At 38.8% G+C, this 26,116-nt stretch overlaps 1 protein-coding gene across 1 annotated transcript in view; it reads left to right on the top strand.

Moving 5' to 3' along the window:
• Window positions 1-26,116, top strand: part of PIEZO2 (piezo type mechanosensitive ion channel component 2) — a gene marked incomplete in the record, with an annotated part of 2,710,318 nt that overhangs the window by 2,171,294 nt on the left and 512,908 nt on the right. The window contains 2 exon segments of the mRNA XM_044067359.1: window positions 30-128; window positions 9,996-10,131. Of these exon segments, the coding sequence (XP_043923294.1) occupies window positions 30-128; window positions 9,996-10,131 (235 nt within the window).

Raw genomic sequence — 26,116 nt, 5'->3', positions numbered from 1 at the left:
AATTGTACTTGCTTTGTCCTTCTTTATAGCGAGCAATTGGAAAATTTGCCTCAGCTCTTATAGCCTTGCCAAAGTCTATCATTAAACTTCCCAAAACTATTCTCCACTATTTAATCAAAGCTGCAAAGGTACTGGTCATTTCTTTCACACGTGTGCAGTGTGATCCCAGTTTTACATCACTGTGAGAAAATCTGCATTTTCTTTTTGTTTTTACATTTCTGTGTTAGATCTGAATAAGGTCTGTCATAAAGAGCTCCATAGTTACTTAAGATGTATATAATTCTGAATCCATCCATGCCTGGTCAAGTTTCATTATTTGTTATATAATACTACATTATTCTTCTTTCTTTTAAAATCATTGTCATTCTGTAGGTTTAAAATGTAAAAAAATTGAAAATGCAGATGTCATTGTTTTCTGTGTTGTCTCATTTAGTTGTCTTGTGATAGCTTTTGAGTGAGTTGCTGTTTGCTTGCATGCTTCAGAGAGGTTGGTCATAGCTGTGCTTGGTAGCCTTTCTTGCAAAGATGGTAAAAGTAGAAGGTGTGCATTGCAGAAAAAAAATGTAAGAAAGAGCAACAAGCACAATGGACTGCTGCTTGCTGACTCTGATTTATTTTGTTGTGCTATTGTTGTGAGTAATTAATAACAAAAAGCTTTACACTTATTTTCTTCAGCTGAGTAATACTTATCAGTCATTGTAATTAAAACAGTTATACTATTTATTTACTGTTTGTTAAGAATGTGTGTGAACAAGTCCTTGCACCCTTTATTATGGGTGCCAAATATTCCAGTACTGAAGTACACTCTAAAATTATTACAAATACAAAAAGAATCACACAACAGGAACAATTAATGGCTAACCGTTTCTGACCCACTATGCAAATAGTTAAAATTACTTGCAGAGCACTTGGTTTACTGTTTTCTTTTGAGGAAGTAAAAAAGTGGCATTCCAAGCTGCTTAAACAGCATGTTGTATCAGTATTTATTTCTTTATTTGTTTATTGTTAATAGGGTATGTCAGCTGAGCCTTAAAAATCATTTTCAGTTATAGCCTAGACCTAAATAATGTCTTTCGTCTTTTCCCGGTTAGGGGTGGCCACAGCGGAACTCCAGTCCGCTAATGATTGGCATTGGATTTTTTACGGTGTAGAGTTGCCAGCCTGATGCCCAACCTTCAAAGAAGGCACACCCATTCATGCACGCACTTACCTGCATGTCTTTAAATGTCACTTGACTGCAGGGAGGACATGCAGAATCCACACAGAAGGTGCTCCGGCCGAGAATCGAACAGGAGAACCTCTTGCTGTGATGCTGCACCACGGCAGCAGACCGGTTATAGCCTAGACCAAAGGCAGAAAATGTTTATACATAACATGATCAAAAATGCAATACAAGAATTTCCGTCCCACGCATCCTCAACTGTGCCACTTGTGTTTTCTTTTTGTTTTTATTATAAACATACGCAAATGTACATATAACAAATACAATAAAGCAATAACAAAAACTACTTACAATATTTACATTTACAATTTTTGCCATTCTATTTTTTTATGAGTATTGTTATTTACCCACTATATTTCATAGCAATGGCTCCTCTGTATCATCTGTCCCACACCATACTTTCTGAAATATTGCTGACATGTATTAGTTGTGAGTTCAAAAACATTGAATTGTAGTCCTAAATCTACCACCCCAACTATTATACTCTTCTCAGAATTCCCTAACCAGTTATATTTTTTTGTATTTTCTTTTAACATTTTACCCATCTGTAACCATGTCTCCCTCTTTCATTTCAGTCTTAGGCTTTGTGTGCGTGTTGGGGGTGTAGTTCCAAGTGTAGTCTATCCTGACACTTTTAAGCTGATGCAAAAGATGCAGGCTTATACAGTGTATAATGAGTCATTCCTAATGTGGAAGTAACTTGAGATGAATGGCTGTAAGACATGTTTATATATGTTGCCGAACATGATGTTTTCAGTTTTACCAGTGGCTGACTAAAAAAGATCAAGGAACAGTAACCTGGGATAGACGCATGTTACAATCAATCTATATAATTTACTGAGGAGAAAAAGAGATTATCATAGAATGTTGCCACAGTGAGGCCATAAAGGCACATAGTCTAGGTGTTGTTGCAGAGGGTGTGAGCTGTAATTCCTGTGGATCAGGGATTGATTCCCTCAGCCATCATTTTCCTTCTGTATGTCCTTGAGCAAAGTCACTTAACCAACTGTGGGCAACTGGGAATTTGGGCTAGTCTCCCCTATGAACAATTTCAAGGTATTGGGGGGGGCTTAAGACAGAGTGTTAGCATGTGATTGAGTAGCTCTATTATGGGTAATAGTCCATATATAAGAGAGAGCAAGAGAGGTTTGGGTGGGGGTGGGGTTGAATCAGTGCAGCAGCCATGGTAACACAAGTCTAAGCCAATGGTTGTGGCCTAGAACCCTGCTGAGGCAGCTTATTAGTTCTAGTTATGTGTTGTGTATCAACTCTACTACTTAGATGTTATATAATTGATAAGATAATATACAGGCAAAGGTGGCAGGATGGATTCCTACTACCTGATCAAACGTTTAGGTTGGCAAATACCTAAACATCAATCTTTTAATAGCAAAAGCAAAAACCGCAAATGAACGATTTAACGCAGGGAAAGAATTCCCTTGGCAGTTATGTGGATTTTGCCCCTTTCCCCACTGCACAGCAATCTCAGAGTTGGTATATGTAGTTAGGGGGGTGTGGGGATGAAGTCCCCCAGTTCATTTTGGTTTAATTTTTTTTTTTTTTTTGTAGCCAGTGGAATTCATTACCTTCATTAAATCGGCCGTTCGCTGTTTTAATTTTTGATACTACCAGGTCGACGTTTACATATTCACTAACCTAAACGTTTGATAGGGTAATATAAACATGGCAGGACATGGTACTGTGACTATTACCATAAGAGTTTGCAGCTCAATGTGTTCATAAAAGCAAGAAATAAATAGTCCATATTTAGTGTGTTTAACCATCTTTGCTGCTGCTAAGTAAACAGTCTCTTAGTTATGTTAAGATTGTGATTCACCTCTGTCATGTGTTTACCTTGAGAGTGAGTGGAGTGAAGCCAATCAACAATAATTTTGTTGTAATAATTAAGGGGCTGAAATTAGAATCCAAAACACAAATAGATGAATCAAAATGCTTAGTTAGATCATTGCAAATGATAGTTTAGACATTGGGGCAATGATAAAAGCTGTGCCTCACAACTGTAGTATCTGGGATTCAGTCCTGATGTTTTGCCACTGTGTGGATTTCCTCATGTTCTATCTGTGTCTGTGTGGGTTTTTTAGATACTTCAGCTTCCTTCCAAAAATGTTTCCTGGGTAGTGGCTGGAAATATACCATGGACACGCCTCATATCCAGTTAAAGACAGACAGAGAGATAGACAGACAGAGAAAGAATAAAATAGAATAGTTCAAAGTAGTAAGAAGCAAGAGGCCCAAAATGAGTTTTGTGCTTAGCATACATCAGTGTGTATCCCACACACTTATCACTTCAATTTGCTTCCAGTGTCCCAGTCTTCAATTATTTGCATCTTTCTAGCAATACAGCATTGTTGAAATTCTAGCTGCCTAGCTGTAACCCTTATTTTTTGCATGATTCAAACAGAAATAATAGTAATACCTCTGTGTTACCCTGGTAGGCCCACTGGACACACAGTCCCTTTTCAGGACCAACCCTTGAACAATGTCTGGTTAATTAAATGACATGCTCAGGTTGAGAGAATTAGACCCTTTACCACAAGAATTCCAGCATACAACCTTAACCTCTGTACCAATTGTTAGACTATGAATAACTACCTGAAAGAAAAACAGGCAGCTGCTTGCAAATGGAAATGATTAAAGCAGTTGATTCATTGGGGGGAAGGGGGGGCTGTGGCCCCACAATTAACATTGTTGCTTCAAAGCACTTGTTCCTCCAGTTTGTGTTTTAGTGGGAGTGCCATCTGTATATAGTCTTCAGATCCTTTCTTTGTTCTTGTGTGTTTTCATTCCCCATCCCAAAACTATACAATAAGGGAATTGGCTAGCCTCCAAATTATCCACAAGTGTGTGTGCCATGTCTGAGGTGTGTCTATGTGGGTGTGCGGATCTACTTTAAATAACTGAAGTACCACTTCTTCGAATCACAGAATATTGAGACCACTTTGCTGAAAACTTAATTCAATGAACTTGCAGAATATTGTATTCTATCACCGGGAAACTAACCATTTGGCCACCATGTGAACTTTGCCCTTTTCTCAGCTGTAGTGCAATCTTGGAGTTGGTATATTTATTTAAGGGGGTGTGGGGGAATGCACCTTCCCACATGGGGTGTGTGAGGGACAAAGCCCCCCACTTTGGTGAGTTTAATTTGTTTTGGTTTGTATTTTGATTATTGGTGGCCAGGTGGTTAGTTTCCTGGTGGTAAAATACAATGTTCCGGGAGTTTGTTGAACTAAGTTTTCGGCAATGTGATCTCGATCGTCTGTGATTCAACAAAGTGGTAATTCGATTATTTAAACAGATCCAGTGCGTGTCTGCCTGCATATATGTGCACGCATGTGTGTTTCTGTGTGCATTCTGTGATGGGATGCTATCCTGTTCAGGGTTAGTTCCTTGGTTTTGGACCCACAGAGTGCAGGTGAGGCTCTGACTCCCCTGCAACCTTCAGTTAGATTAAATGGGTTATCAGGGAATGAATGAATAAATGGAAAGATTTCGTTGTTGTCTCCAGAGCTAGAGGCAAAACAGATTGTGACTGGTATTGAGTGCTGGAAAGAATTGTGCTTGTCCTCTGGATTTATTGTGGAAAGTAGAGTGGGTATGACAAGATTTTAAAGATGGTTCTGAAATCCCATGGGAATTCTAACTGCACCATAAATTCACAAAGGTAAGAGAATGTAAGAATGTTATCTCTGGATTTCTCATATCATGGTTATATGGATGATAAAAATGATTCTGCAGCTGTATTACTGTAGCCCTGTGCCTTGGTATAGATCATGTAACTTCTTGTTTATTCAGTTCTCTCTGTCCCAGCACTCCACATTGTTCTCTTTAAAGAAGCATTATGTCCAAGTGATGATTTATTAATTTTGCAAAAATGCCAGAAATATATGTATCTGTGGGAGTAATCCTATGCATTCTAAGGAACATTGTCTGAGGTAAGGTGATCTACAGCTGGTGATAAATATATATATATATATATATATATATATATATATATATATATATATATATATATATACACACACACACACACACACATATATATATATATATACATATATTGAGAGGGGGGGTTCAGAGAAGATGACAAATTTCAGCAAAATTAAATGTCCAAATACAGAGCGCTCTCATCCTTGCAGCCTTCTCTGACTATATCAGCATCTTTATTAATATATTTTCTCCATATTCCCCAGGCCACACATTAAAATGAGTGTTGATTAAATTGTTTCCTAGTTTTTACTTTCTAAATCATCTGATCTATAAAGAACATAAAGAATGAATCTCTTGCGAAGCATCTGCAATACAGTACAATGCAGAAGGAATTATTGTTTCAGTCCTGTGAAAATGTCATTACAGTTTCATTAGTTGATCCTTTTTAGTTAGGACAATGTTTATTGTTTTGCATAGAACTTAATTTGTAACTGTTCTTTTACCAGAAGTTTTTAATGATTTTTAAGTGTGAAATTCAAGTGTGTCCTGCCAAACTGAAGTGCTTTTAAAGAAACATCTTTAATGCTATTGCTAATCAGCTTGTTAAGCTTGTCTGCTGTTGGTAAGTTATGGTGTTACACAGTAAGATACATCAACAACTTGCCTGTACACGGCAGCTGTCTGTGTACGTGACATGCATGCAGAACAGGTGTGATACTGTCGACTGTCAGTGAATTTGTTGGCTGTTTTCTCATGCTTTTTTCTGTGGGTTTCTGCATGTCCCTGGGCAATCTGTACCTTGTAATGATTTGTTTATATTTTTCCTGGAAAATGATGAATACAGGGTACAATGCCAGCAGGAAATGATTTTCACTTCCAAATGAAAATCATGGGCGTCCCTTGTTTGTGACTGTTGTGCGTGTGTAGTGCCAAATCTTACATTTGATAAAACAGATTTCTATACAATATGGTTAGTTATGCATAATTTACCTGCAGAGTATGACAAATTTTGTCAACTGGGAACCCTTTAGGCAGAAGAAAACAGTATGGATAATGAACATAAAACTCAAAAATACAAAAAGTAAAATGAATTATATCTTCACTCTATGCAGATAAGGGAAAATGAGATAGCTGTTCTTTAGTGGAAGTTTAATCATTATTTATGAGAGAAAACGCAGTCTGAAACAGTAAGTAACTGAAAATGTTTCAGTCTCTCTTTAGTGCACTGCTCAGGTGTATTATAACACTGAAATGCTGGGCCTTTTTATTAATAATCAGAATGTATACACTAATTTTTAATTAGTGGACTACAAGCCTCAATCTCTTGTAATTCAGATGTCAAGTTTTACAAGGCACAGTAATTTGACTTGGAAGATCTATGAGCCATGGAACACATTCAACCTCTGTATCCACAGAAGAAATCTAGTTTTTAAATAACCGTTGGCATGGTCATTTTGAGCCTTGACTAAGATGAAATGGACTCAGGTTCAGATAGCTAAACTGGTGACTAAGAGATTTGCCTGGTAGTGAATGACCAAGGAAGCAATGGCACGTTTGCTTTCTTTGGAAGGAAAGATGGGATCTAACAACCTAAGTGTTTGTCCTTTGTGGAGGTAAACTGGGGTGTCTGATATTGACTCATTATAAGAGTTGTTAAGAGGAGCTAGCAAGAAAGTTTAGGTACATGATAGTACATGGTAATTTATGCTGCAGTACAAGTATTTGCCTTACTTCATGCTGACTTCCTGAGGATCCTATAAAAAAAAACAACACCTACTGGCAGGGCCTTACCTCATTACATGGGTAACCTACTGGTGGAAAAAGATTGAACCCTTAGGCATTATTGAGGATTGGAGCTGCTTCATAGTTTAAAGCTACCATTGAGTTGTGCCAGCGGTGATCCCCTTTTTGGGGTAATTTCCCTCTTATTCAAGTTGGTAAAACTGTGGAGTTGGAATATATATAACTTCAGTGGAGTGGAGGGCTTGCCTCGACCCTGCAAAAAACACTTAGTGGTTTTGGGGGGCCATATTTTTCAGGGAATGCAGTTAAGGGTTTCTGATCCTAGGCAAGATGAAATTTATCCACTCATAGTGGAAGCTCACTACACAGACTCCCCTCTTGGTTAAGAGCTATAATTTGGCACCGTAAATGGAATATAATCATTGGGTATTGCTGATGCAATGACAGAGCTGAGGAAATTGCACCCAACCTTAAAAAAGGGATAAAAGCAGAAATAGTGTCCTTCAAAAAGTAAAAATTTTGATGGTACTACCCATATGTAACAGACACTATAAAAAATCATGGCAGTTTTATAATTTAGTATCTGAGACTGTCTATCAAGACTGAACTCAGCACTTTTATTGTGTAGCAACCATTAAGTAGAAATACTTTTTATTTATTTAGTTTTGTTTACCAGGAAATTCCAATTGGGATTTATACCATTTTCAGTGGAGGGTTGGGGAAGAAAGGTACACATATTAGGCAAATATATTTAAAAGCAATAAAATTACATTTTGTAAAATACATTGAGTTTATATGAAAACATTATTATACGAATACATCTAGAACACATTATATAGCATGCAGTAGCTATGAATTTAAGGAAATACATTTTTTCATGAGGTAGCTGGTTATAGAGAAATTACACGGATAGGCATAATAAAATTCACTGTTGATCAGAGAAGGCTAGCAAAGGCAGCAAGGGATTTAGCAGGAGGTAGCAGTAGTAGTTATATGAAACATTATGTAGATTCAGGCAGAGTGCTTGTATAGAACTGTATTAAAGAAAATACAGGTAGTGGAAGTTATTTGAGAAATGGAAGTTTTGTAGGAGATAAAGTGTGTAGAGGGTAGAGTGGCATTTTTTGGAAATTGCAACTGCTAGTTCTATTTTCACGTGGGGGGGGGGGGTGCAAGTGTCTGTTAGCCAATCTGGTAGATGAAAACATCTGCAAGATTCCAACAAAGATTCAAACTAGAAAGTAAGGAGCACTGTAAAGGGGTGTAGTTTTAGAAAGAATCACATCACAAGACTAGAAAACTAGAAATGACAAGAGAATTTATTCTGCATAGTGCTTCGGCTGATATCTTCAAGGAGTAATTTATGAAAGAACTGGTGCAATGATGACTAACTCAAATGTATTTAGTATTTTTATCCCTAACTTAGTCTGTGGGCTTATTATTTATTCACCATTGGGGTGTAGCAGCAGCACCTTTCTTACCCATCCCTCCAGCGGTGCTGTTTCTTTTGACTGTCTCCAGTTTCAGCAGCCTTTATAAAAATCATGTGATTGTCTTAGTTACATGAATGTAATGCTGTTATACTGTTCCCTGCTCTCTGAATTTTAATCTTCCCCAGCACTTATCTATACTTATTTAAAATGTCACCACCTCAGCAGTGGTGAAACTGACCGCTCAAGGGTCTGCAGTGAATACCATAGTAGCTTAGTCAAAAAAGCTGCCTTACAACTTCAGCATTAGGGGTTTATCACTGATCACCAAGCACTATGGGTATGGAGTTTTGCATGTTCTTTTTCTCTCACCTCCCAAAAAGCATATGTAGATAAATATGTTGTATTTAACCTTGGCTTTGTGGCCCACATCCTGGCTGAACAGAGCTTGAAAAGGACCTGGCCACTTACCCATTTAATAAATAAAAATAAGTAAACCATTGGGAATAGTTCTGATGTGATACTAACCATAAGCAAAACTAGTAGATAGACATTATTAAGTTGTCAAGTTCATAAAAAGCACAAAATTCAAGTTAGCTGCAAACAGCTGCAATACATGCTTGAAAATAGAGCACAGCAGTTATAGAGCTGGGCTACAAAACCTGCTAGCTTGAGCAGACCACCATAAAAAGTTGATATGCAGGATTTGTGAACATTACTGGTTACTAAAATGCAGATAAATAGCCAGGCAGTACAGAGTAGATGGTAGGTAAACTGTCAATATTTGACATGCATAGTTTGCTTAAATTACATTTTGTTTGTCTTTTTGTTTTCTATTTTGGCTGGACATTTAGTATGCATACTCAGGAGAGGATTCTTAGAATCCATGTGGTTAACTTTGATTTATATATACTTGGGAGCAGGTTTCAACATGTCAGTAATAAAGGCTGGGTTTTCTCAGACTGGTTAATGTCAAGCAATTGTTTTGTGAATTCTTAGAATGCAAATGTAATTAAGGCACAACAGTGTATAGAGGGGAGAAAAGCAAAGGAGTGATGATGCCTTATTACTGGAATGGCAGTGTAGGAAATAATTTTATTGATTTTATGCCCAAATTATAAGAACGTTTTTCCACATGCTTCATCCTAAAGTTGCTAGGAAATTATGGATTGCACGCTAGCTTCCAGCAAGACAAAGGCACTCAAACAGAATACAGGAAGAGTAGACAACAATAAAACTGTCACATATTTCTGTGGTGGGATTTAATGTTAGCTATGTTTCTTGCAGATGGGTCAGCTTCTTCTGTACACAAGCAGTCATACTGGAGAAAGAGTGAAACAAACTCTTGCCACTTTTATTCTTAAAAAGTCCACGCTCCATTTGTGAGCTGAATGTCAGGTGGTGACACTTGTTATGGAGACTGTAATTATCCTGAGGAGCTTACTGGGCACTTTTGTCCTTCAGTTTTCAAAATGCAAAACATCTGAAGTTAGAAGTATTTAAAACTTAATATGATTACATTAGCTTTCAACACATCCCCCAAAAGTGCTGTATCTACAGTTAAAAAAGTGTGCCTTTATGTATATGCATGCATGAATGTTGTCTCTGTAGACACCCACGTAAGAATTTTGATATTTTTCTTCTTCCAGTTTGTCTATCAAACATGGATTGCAGACTCCAAAAATGCCTTTAAAGGACAACAAAAAGATAAACATCTCAGTAAAGAAGCAAGAAAACGACAGTGGGAGAACAGAAAGAAGGCTAATGATGGTGGTAGTGGAGAAGGTAGGTATTGTAGTACAGGCCTTTCAGGCACAAGGAAAGTTATATGGGTTTATATCATACCAGCAAATCGTACAAAATTGCGAACGCCCATAATATCGAACATACCGGACTTCGAACTTCCTATTGTGGGGGGGCTGCGTCCTCCACACTCCCCACTAAATATATATTCCAACTCCAAGATCGCACTACAGTGAGGAAAGGGCAAATATCCCATTCTTCACTGTACCGTGATCTCAGAAAAAGCACTTTGAGGTCTGATATGTTCAATATTATGATCATTCGCAATTTTTGCAATTCACTCATATGATATAGACCCAGGTAATATGACAAAGGAATGTACTAATTTACAAAGGTGAAGAACAAGTTCCACTGTCATGGAAAACAGTTATACATTTCAGCAATGGAGGGATGTTATCCCAGTGAAAATTCTAAGTATATGAATAGTTTATCAGTTAATCTACAAGAGGATCTTATGAAGTGTTTAACTGTTTGGATTGCAGCTCAGTACACAGTCTTTCTATTCTCCTATGCTTGGATCCAAACATGTCTTCTGTTGTCATTCTATGATATCTCACTTTTGGCTATGGCAGTGTACTGAGACCCTGTTTTCCTCAGTTTGTCTTCCCAGTGCCACTGAGTAAGCAAACCCGAATACCATGTATAAACTGTAATTAGCCAAGTTAATCCATCAAGGGGGGGGGGGGGCTCCAATATCTATCATCCTGGAAATATATAGTAGATAGTCCTAACTCCTTTGCCAAGGATGGCCTGCACCTGTCTTCTCAAAGCTTTTTTATACTGTCTAAAACCTTTTCCACCAGTATAGTGGCTTTTTGGCAATGCCAGTCTTCAAAAGCTTCCAGCTTAAAACAGAATCTGGATAACATAGAAATATTGCTGCTCACCAGTACAAGACCCCCCCAAAAAACCTCAGTTCTCTACAGTTACTACTCATGCTGGAATCCACCACTGTATGCATTGTCATAGAGACGTTGCTCAGGATCATTGAGAATACCCCATCTCTGCTGAGTTGTTAACACATAACACATTTTCAGGCACACCACTCTACACAAAGGCATTAAAGATGTCCATGTCTCTATGTTCATAAAACAAAATCTTATCTCCAGGCTTGTAAGAGAGAATAATAACCTTATCTCCTCTACATCCATCTTGCCACTAACAAAACCCCTTATCACATTCTATCTAAGTATAGGACCCCCTCTACGCCACCTTGGCCCATGCCTTCTACCTGAGTAGAATGGAGTCCCTGTGTATTAGGCCAAACAGCATACTCCTAGGGGGCTTCAACTACCAATCAACTGGCAGACTGACACATACCCTAATATGTATGCCCAGATATTTCTAGACTTCATTAATACAAACTCTATGAATCAGTTAGTCTGCACCCCAACTAGAGGAGGCAACATATGTGACAGCTGTGTTTCCCACCAGTTTAACTTCCTCTGTATTCAAACAGGACCATAAATCAATCACATTCACTGTAAGACCAAAGCTAGAAGCATCATCAAATACCTCACTATTCAGAGAATACGTGAAAGCTAATCTGCTAAAACTAAGTGATGACCTCGCTAAATTCAACATCTCCCTCCCATCTGATGACCCCACTGTGTATGCAGAATCCTTTACTGTCAAATGCTATGCGCATATGTATAGCTGTATAGATGCATCTACCCCCACCAAAGTAAATACAGTGCCAAATTTAAAAATATTCCCCTGTGGTAGAACCCAAATGTAAATAGGCTCTGCAATAAAAGAAAAAACTTGTTGCAGTCAATAAAAAATGTAACGCTCATGACATCAAAGACACTCTAGATAATCTTAACAAGGAATTCTAGTCCCTGATTAAATCAAACCCCAAATGTTCCAAGAGCAAGTCCTCAGTGCACTTTCTAAGGCTATAAACACTGCTTCAATGGGGCTAGGTAACACAACTGGCAGCCTGCTGGCCAGCCTGAAACAGGGCTTGTCAACCCATCTACAGAGGATATTCAGTATCATCCTCCAAACCGACTTTGTGCCAGACAAATGGAGGTCAGCAACAGTCAGTCTGCAAGCACAAAGGTGGGGTGTCAAAAGACCCAGTTAATTATAGACCCATAAAGTTTGCCCAGGCTAATCTGTAAGACAATGTATAGGATCATTATGGAATTAATAACTAAGGAGATAGGTAACTCACGAACTCTTGACCTAACCTAAGACAGTTCATTTTTGTCAAATGCAGATCCTGTCTGCTTAATCTGGTTCACCTCTTTGAAAAGGAAACTGAAGAAATGAATGAGAGAAATCCTAACACGTCTTATCTCTAGGCCTCACAAAGGCATTCAACATCATCCCACAGTAAGGCATTGTCAATAAATAGTCCTTATGTAACACACTGGATAACGAACTGGATCACAAATAGAACTTAGAAAATAAGGGTAGGTGGCTCTGCCTCTTTCAAAAGCCCTGTCACTTATGGTGTTACATCAGGGTTCAGTGCTTGGATGACTCCTCTTTGACATTTACTTCTCAGAGGTCAACCCTAATGTTAAGGCTTTATAGTCAACGAAGTCTGCAGATGGCTGTCAACTTGGTGTCATCATAAACACTCTAGAGGTCAAGATCTTCTAAGATGGCCTTTCCAAAACAAACAGCTCTTGTCATAACTATGGACTAAAACTAAGTGCAAAGTCACTCCGCTCCACTCCCTGCCCCTAATTTCCACCCACCCCCCAATAGTCCTACATTTATCCTAGCCGTAAGCCACTCCCTTACTATTCTACCAATCAAGCCACACTGCAGCAACTCCTCACCTCCCTATTCTACCTCACATCTTAACTCAATTGCAATCATGCCACTATGGAATACTGTTTAATTCTCTCCTGCACTATTCTGGCTTATATTACTTCCTACCAGTCAGCTACAGTCATAACTCCCAACCTCTTCCACTGCACTCTCTCATCAACTCCCCTCAAACACCCACTGCATAACTTTATCACCCCAACCTCAGGCCACCTTCCCACAACACATCTACTCAATCACAAAACTCCACCTCTTTTGAGCACAAACTTTCCACAAAATACAAGTTCTTTACTGCTTATATAAAACATATACTTAGCACTCTCTCTAAACTTGCTCTAAATGGAGATGTGCACCCCAACCCTGGCCCTATAACTACCAACATCCCCACAAACCCCGCATTACCCAAATCACAAGTAACAAAAAGCCAAATTACCTCCTCATTATGTCTCTTAACATCAGAAGCATATGTAATAAAATCCATGAGCTCCACGCATACATAAACCTCTACTCCCCTGACATTCTTATCTTAACTGAATCCTGGCTCAAACCTCACATCAAAAGTGAGGAAATACTCCCACCAGGATATAACATCCTCTGTAAGAACAGAACATCCAGAAAAGGAGGAGGTGTAGCATACAAACACAACCTCAATATCCAAACTCTCACCATATCAGCGCCCCAGATTAACAAGGAAGAAATCCTTTATACCACTCTCAAATTAAACCCTAAGAAAGCAATCAACATCATAGGATGCTATTTCCCACCAGGCCAAAATATACCTCCCCTTGAAAACCTACTAAACTGGGCAAATCTCTCCCTGTCCCAAGAAACTATCATCCTTGGAGACTTTAACATAAACTGGCTATCCTGCAACAGCAAACACCCAAACCTCCATGTAAATCTCCATGGTTTCTCACAGCTAATACAAACCCCTACCAGGATCAATAAAAACTCTAATAACCACACCAACCTTGACTGAGTCTTAGTCAATAAAGTCCCCCACACCTACCTGGCAGGCTGTTTACCTGACTCCCTTAGTGACCATTCCCCAACTTTCCTACTAACACATGACATAAATGATAGCAAACCCATTACCCACTTATTCACAACAAAGCTAACATCAACCCCAACTACTTCACCTCCTTCCGCCAACAAATAAACTGGACACCTCTAAGGTACCACAACCTAGATGAAGCAGCCCATTTCTTTAACAGCACCTTCCTCAAGATATTAACTCCCATGACCCCCCTCAGAAACTCCAGAATCAGAACTAAGTGCTGCCCCTGGCTACAGAACACCACCCAAGGTCTAATGAAAGCTAGGGATAAAGCATTGGAACGCTGGTTCATAACTAAGGAATCCTCAGATAGACAACTCTTCCTTGAACTATGTAACAAGGTCAAAAAGCAAGTAAAAGCAGACAAAGCCCTTTTCTATCAAACATCCCTAAACTCTTCCCAAAGCAACCCCAAGAAATTTTGCTCCACAATTAATGCTACTCTCCATCCAGGAAAAGTAAGCACCCCCCAGCCAACCACCCCTCTCTCTACCAGTAGTATCGTCGATTCATTCAACAATCACTTCACAGAATCCATACTATCCCTAACCAAAAAACACTTCCCTACACCAACTCCCCGCACACACAATCCAAATCCATCCCTCTCTGCCTTCTCTCTCTCTCCATGGTACCCACCTGCTGCATAAAAAGACTCATGACAAAACTAAAACCCACAAAACTAGCTGCCGACAACCTGCACACTGAATACCTAAAGATAGCAGCTGATGTCATAGCTTATCCTATTTCCATACTAATCAACCGCTCCATATCTGAATCCTATGTACCCATGCTATGGAAAATATCCCACATCATTCCCCTCCACAAAGGTGGCCCCTCCACCAACCTTTCCAACTACTGCCCCATAGCCATCCTCTCCCCCCTCTCCAAGATACTCGAAAAATGCACCAACTCACAGATCTTCAACTTCCTCCTTAACAATAACCTCCTCTCCAGTACTCAGCATGATTTCAGACCACACCACAGCACAACAACAGCACTCCTGTCCTTCACTAACACTATCCTCCATCACAAAAACAATGGCCTCCTCTCCTCTGCTGTATTTCTGGATCTGTCTAAGGCCTTTGACATTGTGTCACACGATCTACTTCTCTCTGCTCTCTCGCCAGCCTCTCCTTCTCCACACCAGCCACAAACTGGTTCCATAGTTATCTACATGGCCGCCAGCAGTCTGTTGTCTGGGAAAACTGTCTATCCCCTCACCACCCTGTTACTCTCAGGGATCCCCAAGTCTCCATCCTTGGCTCCTTCTTTTCTCCCTTTTCACCAACAGCCTACACACTGCCACCAAACATGCCTCCCTCATACAATATGCAGATGATTCCACCCTCATCTGCTCAACCCCAACTCTAACACAACTCCAACAGATCACGTAAGAATCATTCTCCTCAGTTGAAAGCTGGCTATACAATGCCCAGTTTCTCCTCAATCCAAACAAGACCAAACTCCTCATCTTCCAACCCAAACACCCCACACTTCACTCTACAGGCCAAGGACAATACCACCATTTCACCAACTGTCCACACAAAGCTACTCGGCTTACAAATAGATAATAATCTCAAATTTGACACCCACATATCACTAACCATAAAAAAAGTTCACAAAAAACTGGGTGCCTTATATAGAAATCATTAATACCTCACCAAACCAGCAAAAATCTCCATCTCCAGATCCCAGCTAATCTCCACCCTACTCTACGCATCACCCATACTTACAAATCTTAGACAGTCTGACCTAAATAAACTTGAATCCTACAATAAAATTGCAAAGTTTGCCACTGGTGCCGCCTACTGCACCCACCACTGTGTCTCTCTTAGACACCTTGACTGGCTTGAGCTCCCACAATTCCTTCACCTAACCCAACACACATTTGCTCATAAACTAGTAAACCACCCTCTCAGAATCCCATCTCTCCACACAATTCTCCAACTCTACCACTATTCCAGGCCACTACCCTCCTGCAACAAAAATCTACTCCAGGTTACCAAAGCCAAAAACTCAGTCGGTGAATCACTATTTTCCTACACAATATCCAATCTCTGAAATGACCTTCCCACTTCCATAACTACCCTTCCTTCCAGCACTCTTTTTAAGACTGCACTTAAAACACACCTAAATTCTCACTGGCTTTGTCCTTGTCCAAACCCCGACTAAACCCCCCCCCCTTCCACCCTCCCCTCTTTAAACAAGCATAGATGGAGCCTCCCATACAGTATAGCATTATAAAAATGAACCAAAGATTACTTTGCTAGGAAATCCTTTCCATTATTATTATTGTCTATTAATATTTGTTTAATAATTGTTGAACTGTATTACTGTTATTACTGTTATACAATTTCAGGAAGGAGAAGAGATGCTGGTGTTCAAAACAAATCACGCTTCCACAAACAATGAATGCTTTATTTACCATCCGCGTTTTCGTCCTACAATGGACTTCATCTGATGAAGTCCATTGTGGGATGAAAACGCGGATGGTAAATAAAGCGTTCATTGTTTGTGGAAGCGTGATTTGTTTTGAACACCAGCATCTCTTCTCCTTCCTGAACTTCTTTTTTGGTTTTACTTGGTACTGTTGAGGAAGTTGGCCGTTTGGGGTTTTTACTGTTATACAATTGTTTTGCTATGTTTCTACTCCTTCACTTGATATGTAACAAGAGCTACTACCTAATGGCACCTAATATGCACCTGTATTCTTTCTTCTTCTCCATGTCAAGATCACCTTTAATGTATAAAGTACTGATTCTTATGTACACCATTTATCACTGTTCACTCTGTGGAGTTTTTCTCCCCGGGCCTCCGCTGAAAAAGGACCTGTGTCCAGTCGGAATTTTCCGGTAAACAAACATAAATAAATAAATAATAAATAAATAAATAAAACCTTATTAGGAAAGGTATAGTGTCTAGGTCAGGGAATGTGATCATTCCACTGTGTTTGACACTTTTTAGGACAATCATTGAATATAATGCTCCTTTAGGTATGCACCTATACAAACACTTAACAAAACTTGAAATGACCATAAAGTTTTCTCACCAAAAAAAACATAAAAACTACACTGGCCATCTCAAAGCTTTGCCTTCTTCTCAATATCATATGGGCTACTATTGGAAGATCTCTGCCTGATGTACAAACTATGTCCTCTCAGACCTACTGCACATCTGCAAGTCCAGTGGCATAAACACCCACTCAAAAGATCTTAATCTGTACTACAACATAAATAGAACATGTTGAAGGAATAGGTATGTATCACAGAGAATACCATTTTTTGGAATCATCTTCCTCTCCATGTAAAGCAAAGTACATCATTTTCATCATTCAAGCATAATCTGGGTGAGTGGTTGGTAAACTGTAAATTCACACCTGGATTGGCACCCTTGTCCCTTATGGACTGGGGCAACATGTAAATGTCTTACTGCCTCTGGGTTATTCATTATAACTAAAAAAGGCTCTAGGTGGCTCCATATTGAAATTTCAGCACTTGTATTGATGAGTGCTGACAAGCCAACAAAAGACGAAAAACCCAAGAGAAGAGCAAATCCCAGTGGTTGTTCTCAAGTCCCCCACACCCCCCAAATGTATATATATCAACTCAGAAATTACCATACCTTGGAGAAAAGGGAATACCCCAAGACATGGCCAGTCAGATTTAGCATATGAGTCCATTTTTCGGACATTCCATTTCTGTGTTTTAGGACCTGCTCTAGCAGGTCCCGGAATTTCAAATGGTTACTATTCTAGGTAAATCATACTTAAAATAACAGGTCTAGAAATGTATTGGAGATGCTTGGCTAGTTTTCTGAAGAGCCTCATGGATCAATAGCCTAGTAAATATTTATGAAGCTAGGAGATAGGTCAGAACTATCTGAAAACTAAATGGATGAACTGAAAAGGTAAGTAAAGAACCTTTTCTTCTTAGCATAGTAAGTTTAATGACTGGGAGGTTTATTTCAACTTCAGTTACTTCCAAGGTTTCTAGTAGAAGGTCCAGTTATGTAACTTGACCTAAAATAGCATTTTTGCCTGGAGGTAAAATCAGTTGTCACCTGAATCAATGAGGACATCATTGGCTAGTACTGGGATATATTTCTATTCTGCCAATGTCCTGAGAGCATAAAGACATGCACTTTTCAGCCAGTAAAGGAGTGACAAGGATGAGACTTTCTTTTCATCTATACATTTTGCTAGTAGCATCAGACCGAAAAGTAGGAAAGCTTCCTGGAATCGTTGCAACCATTAGAGGTATAGTATGTCAGCAAAGTACTCCTCTTTGACCTGCTGGAGTAAGCCAAACAAGGGTAAAGTCTGTAGTATGAATTCATAACTGGAAGGTAGCAATAGATGAAGCTAGTTTCCTTGTAATCTGGTCAGGAAAGAATATACGGAGTTAATTTGCTAATGATCTGAACAAACTGCAGATAAAATAAAGGTAGTCAGTGTTTAACCATGCATATGCCTGCTGCAGATAGTAGAATTCACAAGGGAAACAAAAAGCATAAAGAGTATGTGCTTGGCTACCTTCAGAAATCCAATGGGAGAGTGGTATACAATAATGATAATTAAAGGACATTCCTGCTAACATACTTATAACTGAGATTTGGAGTCTGTGAGTCTGGAGATGAGGGGACATCTATTCCAGCAGGTAGGACAAAACCTATGAAGATGCCTTGTATACAATAAAATCTTTAGCACTATCAAAAATTGATCTGCTGAACAGTAGATAAATTGCAGTTCTAAAAAAGCAAGAACAGACCAAATAAAAGTTCAATTCAAATGTTAGCTGAATAGAATCAAACTGACATTTCATCGGATGTGAGCAACTCATTCATTGATATTGACACATTGAGGATGGAACTGAAGAAAGGACAAACAAAGCATGTCGGGATTTACAGAATGAGTGATACATTGCAAAGAGAAAACTGACCACCCATCTCTTGCTCTCTTTCTCTGTCTCTATACTTGCACAAACTGGCCATACCTGGAGTTAGTTCAGTGATCACTTGCAGGACCTAAACTTCAAAGACTTCACGGAGCTACTGAAATTGGTTCAGGATAGGGTTTGAAGACTGTTAAGACTTTGCAGGAGTACTATTACCTTAACTGTTAATGGCATTGATACATACTTTATGATACAGATATGGTAGTGCTAACATTGGAAGTATACTCTGATCCTTAAGAGGCACAAAGTATGCCTAAAACTGGGGACTAGTTATATGGGGTAACCAGGTGGGAAAAATACATAAACAGAAACTGAGGGAAACATCAAGAAGATATTAATTCACAGAGAAAGCTGTGAGTCTTTGAAATATGTGACTGGAGCATATAGTATATCCAAAGACAATGAATGCTTATAATCACATGTAAATGAATATATATATATATATATATATATATATATATATATATATATATATATATATATATATATATATATAAAATATATATATATATATATATAGAGAGAGAGAGAGAGACAAGATTAAAACAGATCTTTGAGGAATTAAAGCAGGTAAATAAAATGCTCATGTGGGCTTTGTTCACAAGGCTGTTGCTAGATTAATGTCTCTGAACTAACTTTGTTTTACAGTTGACTTACAGAAGTGTTTTATTACCTGTGATTATATAAGTTGAAGTGCTAGAATGTACTTTTTTCAATGTGACCCTGCCTTGATAACTTTAATTTCTTTCTGTGTGGAGTTCATACTTTTAATAAATTCTAGCAAGGGGAATTTCCTAATGCAGCCTGTGAGTTCATTAAACAAATTTATACTTAAAATTATAGTACTCAAAAATAGTATTTTGCTAATGGTGGGCATTATATATTCCCAAAATCTTAGAAGCCTTAGAGTATCAAAATCAGGCTTTGTTTGGTGTCGCAACCTTGGACTATTGCTAACAATTTAGGATACTGTGTATATTTGGATAGTTCCAATGTGTTCTACAAGAACATTGCTCTGGCAATTGTAATTCAGTGTTTCTCAATACATTGATCTCAGTAAAACACTGAACTGTATAAGGGTCACAATGCTTAATTCCCAGTATTTGTTACACAAAAGTTTTCTCCTCTCAGGGCACATAAGGCAGACTGCTAAAATCCTGCATAAGCATCATTTAAAAGACAATCTATTTATATTTATGTTCTAAAGTATTTATTTACTACTTAGATTATGCCTTTGAGCTATACAGCTTTTCGTGGAAGTCCTGTGCCAAGTCTAATGTTAACAAAACAATAATCTGGATAACAGGAGTTAAGAAAGAGATACAGCATTTGCGTGATATTTAAGACCATGCAATATGGAAAGAATTGATTGAGGATCCAATTCAGGGAAAGAAATGGGAATGCTCAGAAAGGGCAAAGTGAGTTAGGGAAAGGAGTGGGTGTATTAAACAAAGAACTGGAAAGTTAAAGGTATGTTTTTCATTTTTTGTTTTGTTCTTTTATGCTTTTTTTTTAATAGCTAAAGAACCATAATGAATGGAGCAAAGAAACACTGTTATGCTTAGAAACCTGAAATAAACAGTGACTTATTTTAGAAACATAGTGCTGCGCTGTATGGCATAATGTTGGTGTAGGTCAGGCAGAGGGGAAAACAATCATGTGTTTATAAAATTTATGTGGAAAAATTAAAAGAGCCCATGTGTATCGCAATGTGAATTCTGAGACAGAGCTGTAATTTCATCTACTACAATCCACCTCAATCTGATCAAACATAAGGATGTTCCCTCCACAAAACATTTTTAATAGGAAGCAGAAAAATCCAGCCATTGAGAAGGGATTTCCTGAAGGAGCCATAAGCCATGTTTGACTTTGACCATGGAGGAAAGGTTTGATTTGGACATTTGCTAAAACATTAATTTAAATTACTGTAAACCATATTAAATATAAGACGTGCTGTAAGGTATTGTAGCACCTGAACAAACTGACCAAACAGCTTCTGCACAAAAACTGGGTATTTAGACTTACAACTCAAGAGATCATAACTAATATAAAGTGCTGAATGGGTCTTAAAAAACAGAATTCATATGAGACAGATAAAGATGCGCAAATGACAAATCAAGCAAAGAAGCAGTTAATGTTGTAATTTCATGAATGTATTTTACAATTTCTGATGATTATAGACAATATGCTGTTCACTGTCAGAGCCTAGTCTAATTTTGAGTGGGCAAAAATTATAAAATGTAATGCAGAACTTTTTGCATTAATGGAACTCCTACTCCAGCAATTTTAATCATGCTATCAATGCACAAACTGAGGAGCTGTCTAACATAACATTCATGACAACACATAATGGTCTTTCTGCTGATTTCTCAGAGCTGTTGTCAGAAGAAACACAATCACATTCGGGAGACAGTGAATGATAAGTGAACATGCAGGAGCAGTAGAAAGTAAGATGGGACATGAGCAGTTCAGATTCGGATCAGGATGCAACACAAATGACACTATGTTTGCTCTAAGACAGTTAGCTAAAAAGAAAGAAGAGTTGAGGAAAGAGTCCAACTGAGCATTCCTGGACCTGGAGAAAGCTTATGGTGAGGTCTCAAGAAATCTGATTTTGGCAGTGCTGTGGTGGTTCAAAGCCCCAGAAACATTGGTAGAATGAGTGCAGACTATGTACAAGAAACCAATGACTCAAGTACAAACAGTGTTCAGTCTCACAGAGGGGTTTCCAGTGGGAGTGGGAGTGCATCAGGGTTCAACCCTGAGCCCACTGTTGTTAATACTGGTGATGGACTACATTAGTAAACAGGTCAGAGGTGACAGATCAACATTGCTGCTGTATGTAGGCAATGTGTCACTGCATGCAGACACTGAGAAAGAACATCAGCAAAGGATAGGGGAACGGAATGCAAAACTGTAAGCTGATAAGACAGATTTAAAGGCAGCAAATGGGGAAATCAAAAGAAGCTGAGAATTGACTTAGAAGGGAAAATAGTGATACAAGTTAAGAGCTTCATTTACCTGGGAGGGGTGGTTAAGGAGAAGGGATGTCTGAATAAGGAGGTCAAAAGTAGAATCAGTGGGGCTGCAGCCACAGAGTGTCAGGGATGCGGCATGACAGAAGAATGACAAAGAATCTAAAAAGTAAGGTCTACAAAACAGTGGTGTGACCAGTACTACATTATGGTGCAGAAACCTGGGCAGTGAAGGCAGAGCAGTTGAGGAAGCTAGAAGTGATGGAGATGAAATGCTTGAGATAGGTGGTAGGATATACACTGTGGGACAAAGAAATGAGGACATCAAAGCAGAAACCCAGGTAGTGCTAATTGTAGAGAAGGTCAAAGAGAACAGATTATGGTTGTTTGGGCTCGTGTGCAGAAAAGCAGAAGAAACCTGTTGAAGAAGATTTGGGGCAAACAGGAAGAAGGAAAGAGGAAATGAGAATGTCCAGCAAAGAGAAAGATGGATCATGTGAGGGAGGACGTGCATGAATCAGGATGGCGTCAAAGAAGGTAAGAGAGTGGACTTAATCAGAGAAATGGCAACAGTTGATGCAACATCCCAAATGATGTAGAAAATGGGGGAAAAGGGGGTGGCAATGATGATGATGATGACGTCAGAAGAAATAATGTTTGATTTTTCAACACATGTAAAGATGGGCAAGCCATATCTGCACAAGAACCATGGAAATGTTCTTACAAGGCAGGCAAATGCATATCACCTGACTCCATTAAAAAGTCACATATCTGTAGAACTCTTAATCCAGTTCATTCACATGCTAAAGAGTCAAATTATTTCAAATTATTTCTTTTTTAAGGCTGTTCCACTGTTAACCAACTAAGCGAAGTGGTCCACCTTGGACACTTTTTAGCCATGACCCCATATTTAAGCACCTTTTAGATTAGCCAATCAACCAGAATATGTATGGGTGGACTCTAGGGTACCCAGATAAAACCCAACATATGACATACAGAATACCATAAATAGGAGGTAAGGAGTGAACCCCAGACCATGGATCTGTGAAGGAAAGGGTCTTAACCATTAAGCCATTTTGTTATCAAATGGTAAACACCATGATAATAAAGGCCATAACAGAATAAAACATGCAACAATTGCTCAGGCATTTCTCTTTTTTCAGCCCCCCCCCCCTTTATAAACTATTTCCTCATTTATTGCTGACTGTATGAAAGATTTAACTTCTAAAAATGCACCAGAAACTGTAAAGTGAATTAATTTGTTGCTGATCATTCCACAGTCGAAGTTCTCTCTTGAATTGTATTATTCTGGTGGAAAATATATTAGGCAGTAAAAGCTCTTGAGCAAGTAATTGCTTGACAAGCACCAGGTTTGTGTGAAAAGTGGCATTGCTCCATGATATTAGTCTGTGCTTCTTATCCAACTAACAACCTAGCATGGTTCCCCCACTCAATGGTTACACAGAGGAGCACAGTGTACCTTTCTACCACTCCCCTAGTAACCCATTACATATATGTGTCTGTGTATGTGTGTATATATATATATATATATATATATATATATATATATATATATATATATATATATATATACACACATACACACATGTACACACACACACACACACACATATATATATATATATATATATATACACACACACACACACACACACACACACACACACACACACACACACACACACACACACACATAGGAAACCATGGAGCTACACTTCTCATCTCTGTAGCCAGCTTGGTAGAAATGGGCATCCTGAGACAATGTAGAAATTGTGCCCGTTTACTAACAATCCACCTAATTCTCAAACAATCTGATGTAGTTTGTGAGAGATGTAATTATACACTATCGCTGTAGGCAAGGCTTTCACATACCGCCACTACAAAAAACAAACAGGTTTTCAGAAACACACAACACTTCACAATATCTGCCACACACACTGCAGGACAAACTCATAGACCCATATATGCTGAGGTTCTTAAAAGTAATCTATCCAAACCTCAAAGGCCTTCCAGACAAAGTAATTACAGTAAGTACCCTCATTGATATCAGAAATACACTACCAAAACAACACCCACCATGGCACACTCAGACTCAACTCAGAGTGTCTCTCTGTCAAAGCTCATAAGACAGATATCTACACAATCTAACATTTTGGTCATAGGAGACTCCATTGTGATTCAGACCAGTGGCTCACTCACCATGCTGAGAAGGGAAAAGTCTACGGTCAGTTGTCTATCAGGGCAGGAGACAGGATCCACCAGATTATGTACGCACTCATGTTTCTGTCTTCTCCAAGGATGCTGTCACAATATGAACAAAAAATAATTAATTTTAATAACTGGCTTAGGTTTTGGTGTCATTCAAAAGGAGTACAGACCAGATGCTTCTCCAAGGATTGTCTGCATATGTCCCCTCTAAGTGTTTGGCTCAAACCTTCTCAGCTACCACAATCCCTTTTTTAGGCATTGTCAGCCTGATAAACCATATGACATAGCTAAACCAACCCAGAACATTCTAAAGGGAATATTGCTCAGTGCCAAGGATCTAAACAAAAAAACTGCACTACCTGCAAGCTCTCCTAACCCTAGAGAATGCAGATGCCTGCATAGTTACTGAGGCATCGTTTAAAGCCATGGGCAGTACCCTGGCAGTTCAGGCTATAATGCCTTCTACATATTTAGGCCAACTACTACCCTCAAAGGGACAAAAAGTGAAGGTGTCTCAGTATGCATGAAAAATAATCACACCTCAAGGCTGGTGAAGCAGTATGAAACACTTGACCTCCTCCATGTAGAACTCATCATAAGCAAAGCTCCGTACCATGTATTTTGCAAGTTACTTACACCTCCCTCTGTGACCCAGAAAATATATACCACCTACTTAAATTAAATTAAGTCACTCTCCATTCACCCTACATGATAATCATGAATAAATTCAACTCTCTAACTATAGACTGAGAATCGTACTCAAACTCACACTTGCCAGCTCAAAGATTCCTGGACTTTGCCAACATGAATGTCCTGGACAAACTAGTCTGAATACCCATTCAGAACATAAAGCTATCTCCTTTGAAATGAAAATAAAACCTGGGACATCAAGTAACTCTGGTTCTTGTATGAATTATTCCAAGGCTAACCTCCTGTTTTTAAGTGACACCCTGGAAACACCACTGTCCACATGTAGTCATTCATAGAAACCCTATATGATCTTATGGAAAGCTTTATAAAAGTAGCTGTCCCTACCCAAAATATGCACAGGACTAACTGTTAAAACAGTGGAATTATAACATAAGCAGGTTGTGTAACAAAAGGAGGAAAATCATGGCCAAAATAAAAACTGCAATGCGCAGCAAGGAAAGACCTCCTTGGTCAAACTAAATAAAAAATGCAGTGGACTAATTAAGTCTACCAAGCTGAATTTGAGATAAAAGTAGCCTGCCAAGGCAAAGGACAACCACAAGGCATTCTTCAGCTATGTCCCAAACCTCAAAAGCAGTACACAACAGTGTGCTGAACTTATTGTAAATGTTGACACCTGTACTGAGGCAGAGGATATATTACATCTACTGGCCATTAACTTCAGCTCCAATTTTAACCCATATTCCCCCTGGACACCTCTCAAAAATACCAATCAACCACAGCTCCCCAAATATCACTAGGGAGAAAATCTTGTATGTGCTATCCGTAGCCAAAAACACTGCTTTGATGTGGCCTAATAACATCCCAGGATGCCACCTTCATAATACTTAACATAATTTATTAGGCCCACTAGAAGTACTGTCCAAGTGTAGCCTCCAAACAAGCCTCATGCCAAGCAAATAGAGGACTTCAGCCATTATCCTTCTGCACAAGAGGAGGCCATCTATGGACCCAGGAAACTACTGATCCATAAGTCTGACTAGTCTCATATGTAAGACTATGGAAATAATTGTCATGCATATGATAAACAATCACATAGGAAACTTTTACACATTGGATCTGACCATGTTTGATTTCATCAAGGGCAGCTCATGGCTTTTCAGCCTGGTAGATTTCTTCAAGAATGTCATTAGAGTAATGGATGAGGGCAAGATGGTGTATATTGTCTACCTTGACCTGGCCAAAGCATTCAACACAGTACCCCATTCTGGCATTGCAGACAAGCTGACAAAATAAGGTATAAACCCTTACTTCAACCA

Source organism: Protopterus annectens, chromosome 3.part1, assembly GCF_019279795.1.
Source record: "Protopterus annectens isolate FY-2018-M chromosome 3.part1, PAN1.0, whole genome shotgun sequence".
In the NCBI taxonomy this organism is placed as follows: Eukaryota; Metazoa; Chordata; order Ceratodontiformes; family Protopteridae; genus Protopterus; species Protopterus annectens.
The sequence above is the reverse complement of the archived record's forward strand: the minus strand, read 5'-3'. Positions and strand labels throughout refer to the sequence as shown.